Source organism: Chiloscyllium plagiosum, chromosome 31 (assembly GCF_004010195.1).
Source record: "Chiloscyllium plagiosum isolate BGI_BamShark_2017 chromosome 31, ASM401019v2, whole genome shotgun sequence".
Taxonomy (NCBI): domain Eukaryota; kingdom Metazoa; phylum Chordata; class Chondrichthyes; order Orectolobiformes; family Hemiscylliidae; genus Chiloscyllium; species Chiloscyllium plagiosum.
In genome coordinates, this window is record NC_057740.1 from 2,912,155 (window position 1) to 2,918,547 (window position 6,393).

General features: G+C 49.3%; 1 protein-coding gene across 1 annotated transcript in view; it reads left to right on the plus strand.

Annotated features, from left to right (window-relative positions):
- LOC122565533 (disintegrin and metalloproteinase domain-containing protein 10-like) overlaps positions 1 to 6,393 on the plus strand; it is a 21,942-nt gene that overhangs the window by 7,508 nt on the left and 8,041 nt on the right. The window contains exons 3-4 of the mRNA XM_043721590.1: positions 1,243 to 1,376; positions 5,638 to 5,821. Coding sequence (XP_043577525.1) covers positions 1,243 to 1,376; positions 5,638 to 5,821 — 318 coding nt within the window. The remainder of the gene's footprint in view (positions 1 to 1,242; positions 1,377 to 5,637; positions 5,822 to 6,393) is intronic.

Here is a 6,393-nt window from a genome sequence, read left to right on the forward strand (position 1 = left end):
CTGTTGGGTACGCACTCTGATGGGTACGCACTCTGATGGGTACACACCTGGTTGGGTACGCACTCTGTTGGGTACGCACTCTGATGGGTACGCACTCTGATGGGTACACACTCTGATGGGTACACACTCTGATGGGTACACACTCTGTTGGGTACGCACTCTGTTGGGTACACACCTGGTTGGGTACACACTCTGTTGGGTACACACTCTGTTGGGTACAATGGGACCTGTTGATCTTGTTGATAAGTCACTAACATGCAGGTGCAGCAAACTATCAGGAGAGCTAATGCAATGTTAGCCTTTTTGCCAGAGGACTGGCGTACAGGAGCAGGCAAGTCCTGCTTCAATGTGGGGCGGCACGGTGGCTCAGCGGTTAGCATTACTGCCTCACGGCGCCAGGGACCCGGGTTCGATTTCCGTCTCGGGCGACTGTCTGTGTGGAGTTTGCACATTCTCCCCGTGTCTGCGTGCAAAGATGCGCAGGTTGGGTGAATTGGCCAGGCTAAATTGCCCGTAATGTTAGGCACATTAGTCAGAGGGAAGTGGGTCTGAGTGGATTACTCTTTGGAGGGTCGGTGTGGACTGGTTGGGCTGAACGGCCTGTTTCCACACTGTAGGGAATCGAGTCAACCGTATAGGAGTTTGGTTAGGCCGCACTGAAAGTACTGTGTGCGGTTTTGGTCCCCTCATCTCAGGAAAGTTGTCATTGCCATAGCGGGAGTACGAGAAGGTTCACCAGACTTGTTCCCAGGACAGCTTGGGAGGAGAGATTGGGCGAACTGGGTTTGCTTTCTCCAGAGGTTCGAACAATGAGAAATCATCTCATTGAGACCGACAAACTGCTTAAAGAGATGGACAGGCTAGATGCAGTTACGATGTTTCCCTTTGATGTTGGATTCAGACTTTTTCCATGACAGACATGAGACAAACTGACCTGTACTTTCTTGCTCGCTGTCTCCCTCCCTTTTCGAACACAGCTGTTAAGTTGCTGGGGCTTTCCAGAAACTGTGGAATTTTGATGAATACATCCAGTCACTCCGCAGTGTCCATGATCCATGGACAGGCAAGAGTTCCAAACTTCCATAACTCTCAATTTCCTGACAGCTCAGTTCGAATTTTAAGCTTCTACCTCCTTGTCTCGTGAGAGACTGTCATGGTTTGTCAGAACCTCCATCAGATGGGCTTATGGGTCAGGTCAGCTCCCAGTCTGAGTCACTGACAGATACCTTCCCTTCTTCACAGTCTATAATGGTGGTATCTGCTCCAGCAGTCTGAACACAGGACTGATCACCGTCCGGAAGTACGGCTCACAGCTCCCTCTGAGAACGATTCACCTCGTTCTGGCTCACGAGCTTGGTCACAGTCTCGGATCCCCGGTGAGTACACACAGACACTGAAGTCTCACTCATTGACTGCGCACTCCAGGGTTTACATAGAGGGAGAGCTGAGAATGTGTTGCTGGAAAAGCGCAGCAGGTCAGGCAGCATCCAAGGAGCAGGAGAATCGACGTTTCGGGCATGAGCCCTTCTTCAGGAATGCCCGAAACGTCGATTCTCCTGTTCCCTGGATGCTGCCTGACCTGCTGCGCTTTTCCAGCAACACATTTTCAGCTCCGATCTCCAGCATCTGCAGTCCTCACTTTCTCCTTTACATAGAGGAAGCCTGCTACAGGCCTATAAAGACCAAGACGTCGCACTAGGATCTCTCCCCCTTTATCAGGGTCATGTTGAGGCTAAAATAATTGCATTCAGAGGGTCAGTTTGCAGGAACTTGATTTGTGCTTATTTGAGTTTTGGAAGTTAGGAGTTAGATTGGATGGAATTTTTGTTTAAGATGTGGAGAACCTATTGCTGGGAACGGCCAGAGTAAGAGGACACGCCCGCAGCTGTCAGGAGGATGTAGAGATGGCTCAGCGTGATATGGATGAGTTGAGAGAGTGAGCAAGTGGCAGATGCAGTATGATGTTGGATAAATGTGAGGTTATCCACTTCAGAAGCAAACGGTTGAAGAGAGATTCTGATGTAACTGATGATCGATTGGTAAAGGGTGAGGTGTAGTGAGAGCTGGGTGTCGTTATACACCAGTTACTAAGATATGCAGCAAGCAGTGATGAAGGGGAATGATATGTTGGCCTTCACAGTGAGAGGACCCGCGCACAGGAGCAGGGATGTCTTGCTGCTATGGGACAGGGCCTTGGTGAGATCACACCTGGAATGTTGTGTATGGTTTTGTCTGTTTTGTTTTGTCAGCAGGTATTTTGATTTAATGTTTCGCTATTTCATCACAATGTGGCACAAAGTTCATTTGGGTACACGGTCTGCTGGGTACACACACTGATGGGTACACACACTGATGGGTACACACTCTGTTGGGTACACACACTGATGGGTACACACTCTGATGGGTACACACACTGATGGGTACACACACTGATGGGTACACACTCTGCTGGGTACACACTCTGTTGGGTACACACTCTGTTGGGTACACATTCTATTCGGTACACACTCTGTTGTGTACACATTCTCTTGGGTACACAATCTGTTGGGTACGCACTATGTTGGGTACACGGACTGTTGGGTATACACTCTGTTGGGTACACACTCTGTTCGGTACACACACTGTTGGGTACACACTCTGTTGGGTACACACTCTGTTGGGTACGCAACCTGTTGGGGACATAGTCTGTCGGGTACACACTCTGTTGGGTACACAGCTGGTTGGGTACACGGCCTGTTGGGTACACAGCCAGTTGGGTACACATTCTATTCGGTACACACACTGTTGTGTACACATTCTCTTGGGTACATAATCTGTTGGGTACACACTATGTTGGGTACACGGACTGTTGGGTATACACTCTGTTGGGTACACACTCTGTTCGGTACACACTCTGTTGGGTACACCTTCTCTTGGGTACACTGCCTGTTGGGTACACACTCTGATGGGTACATACCTGGTTGAGTACACAACCTGTTGGGTACACAGCCTGTTGGGTACACAGCCTGTTGGGTACACAGCCTGTTGGGTACACAGCCTGTTGGGTACACACTATGTTGGGTACACGGCCTGCTGGGTAGACAGTAATGTAAGAGAACTCAGATTACACAGGGCTCATCCATCAATCACAAACATAACAGGGTCATCATGTCGAAAACTGCAATTGGAGGGGGGGGGGGTTGGGGGGAGCTGGAATGGAATGGACAGTGCAAATATTTATAACAAAATCAAACATTATAATTATGAAGTAGGAACTAGGTTTAAGACACAGGGCACGATAAGATAGAGGAGCAGAAATTAGGCCATTCAGCCCATCGAGTTTGTCCTATCATTCAATCATGGCTGATAGGTTTCTCAAGAGGCTAGATCAGTGTGGTGCTGGAAAAGCACAGCAGCTCAGGCAGCATCCGAGGAGCAGGAAAATCGACGTTTCGGGCAGGAGCCCTTCATCAGGAATGCTCATTCCTGCTGCTCGGATGCTGCCTGAGCTGCTGTGCTTTTCCAGCGCCACTCTAATCCAGACTCTGATCTCCAGCAGCTGCGGTCCTCACTTTCGCCGGGCATGTTTCTCAACCCCATTCTCCCACTTCCTCCCTGTAGCCCCTGATCCCCTTGATGTTCGGCCATGATGGTGTTGAATGGCGGAGCAGGCTCAAAGGGCTGAATGGCCTCTTCCTGCTGCTATCTTTTATGTTTCTATGTTTAAATAGGGTTGCTTTGGATAGCCAGTGGGGAAACAGGCTGTTCGGTCCTCAGGCTGGCGTTTATACTTCACTTCAGTCTCCTCCCATCTTTGCTCTTTTAAGCTGACTCAGTCAATTCCCTCCTCCCTGTCTACCTTCCCCTTAAAAGCGTCTGTTCTAGCCAAACCCTTTGTGATCCAAAAAGGTACTCATGAGCTCAGGGAGTGTGAGGAAATATTAGCGGGTGTGGGGAATTGTGAACTCACTCATTTTGGCAGGAAGAATGGAAAAGCAGCACATTACTGAAATGGAGAGAGAGAGAGAGAGGACAGAGCTTGGTGGTACAGAGTGATTGGTGTGTCCTGGTACATGGGTTCCTGAAAGGTTGTCACAGGTGCTGCAAATGGTGAGGAAAGACAAATGAAATTGCAGTGTGTCTGGAATATGAAACCAAGGCAACGTTACTTCGGAGTTTGGGAGAAGATTTGTAGCTCGGGTGCTCATTGTTGTGGTTCTGTTCGCCGAGCTGGGAATTTTTGTTGCAGACATCTCGTCCCCTGTCTGGGTGACATCCTCAGTGTTTGGGAGCCTCCTGTGAAGCACTTCTGTGATCTTTCCTCCGGCATTTATAGTGGTTTGAATCTGCCGCTTCCGGTTGTCAGTTCCAGCTGTCTGTTGCAGTGGTCGGTATATTGGGTCCAGGTCGATGTGCTTATTGATTGAATCTGTGGATGAGTGCCATGCCCAGTCCTTGCATGGGATTTTGTACACTACATTGGTTTTGCTCATGCTGGGTATCGGGTCCTTGGTCCTGGTGAGTTGTTGTCTGAGAGTGGCTGTTGGTTTGTGTGCTGTTATGAGTCCTAGTGGTTGCAGTAGTCTGGCACTGAGGATGTCGCCTAGACAGGGGACGAAACGTCTGCAACACAAATTCCCAGCTCGGCGAACAGAACCACAACAACGATTTTACTTCAGCTGCACAGGATATTGGTGAGATCACAGCTCCTGGTGGTCAAATTAGTTAAGAAAAGATGTAATCCCATCAGAAGCAGCTCAGAGAAGGTATCGATAGAGGAGAGGCAATGGCTTAATGGCGTTATCGCTGGATTGTTAATCCAGAGACCCAGGGGACCAGGGGTAGAATCCTGCCACAGCAGATTGAGGAATTTGAAATCAATTAATCTCTGGAATAAAGAGTCTAATGATGACCATGAAAACATTGTCAGGAAAACTCATCTGGGTCAGTAATGTCCCTTAGGGAAGGAATGTGCCATCCTTACCTGGTCTGGCCTACATGTGACTCCTGACCCACAGCCATGTGGTTGACTTGTCCTGTGGGCAATTAATGCCGGCCTAGCCAGCGATACCCTCATCCCATGTACAAATTTAACAGAAAATCTGAGGCTGGGGCCAGGGTATATCTGATGAGGAGAGGTTGGATGGGATAGGCCTGTACCCATTCTAGTTTTGATTGAAATACATAAGATCTCGAGTGGACTTGACCGAGTTGATTCTGAAATGATGTCTCCCCTCATGTGTCAACAACCAGGAGACAACTTACAACTCAGGGACCTTCAGTTGGAAGCTGGAGATGAGGAGGGTTAGTCTGTGGAATCCTCTTCCTCAGACAGCAGTGGTGGATATAATGTGTGTGAGAGAAATTTGACTGATGTGGGTATGGGAGTAGCCTGAAACGTCAAGGGGAGGCCACAATCCAGATCAAAGAACAATCTGCCCTCCAAGCCTGCACCACCACATTTTGCACTCCCAAACTGTCTTCACTTACAGGATCCCTCTATTCCCTTCCTTTTTCATGTATTTGTCCATGATCTTATTGAAAGGGGTAGCAGTCTTGAGGGGCTGAATGGTCTACTCTGGTCTCTCACAGCTGTGACCTCTGGGAGGAGGCAGATTCCATAATCAAAGCTCCATCCATTTCCTCTTTGTTTTCCAGCACGATGGGGATAAGGAATGTCAACCCTGGGAATCTTCACATCTCCAGGGGAACCCAGCTGGAAATTTCTTGATGTATCGTTATGCCTCATCCGGGGATGACTATAATAATGATAAACTGTCTGACTGCACCATCCAGCACATCAGCGAGATCCTGAAGAGAAAGAAAGATCGGTGTTTCCACAGTAAGGGGCTATGCCAATGTAACTAGGCCTCAGAGTGAAGGATCAAACTCTGGAGTAACCCCACCATTTCCCCCGATGGACAACTGTGAAAGGGCAAGGTTTTACCGCCTCAGACGTCAAACAGGGGGCAGGGCAGGGCACAGGTTGAAAAGTGTGGCGCTGGAAAATGAAGGGCTTCAAGCCTGAAACGTCGACTCTCCTGCTCCTCAGATGCTGCATGACCTGCTGAGTTTTTCCAGCGCCACACTCTTAGTCTCTGACTCTCCAGCGTCTGCAGGCCCCGCTCTCTCCCAGTGAAGGAAATGATTGAGTTGGGAAGCCATCACCGAATCTCCCCCAAAGATTTGTAACTGTAACGCACCAGATCAAATCATTGTTCTCTCAGTAAATTCAGGCCCTGATTCAGAAACTCAACCCTTGCATTTACTTCACTGAACATAATGAGGGTGAGGGAGCCTGTGTGAAGGGAGGCAGTGGGAGGGGAATGAGGGTAAGGAGGGGCTGTGGGAGGGGGATGAGGATGAGGAGGGGCTGTGGGATGGGTGAGGGTGAGGAGGGGCTGTGGGAGGGGG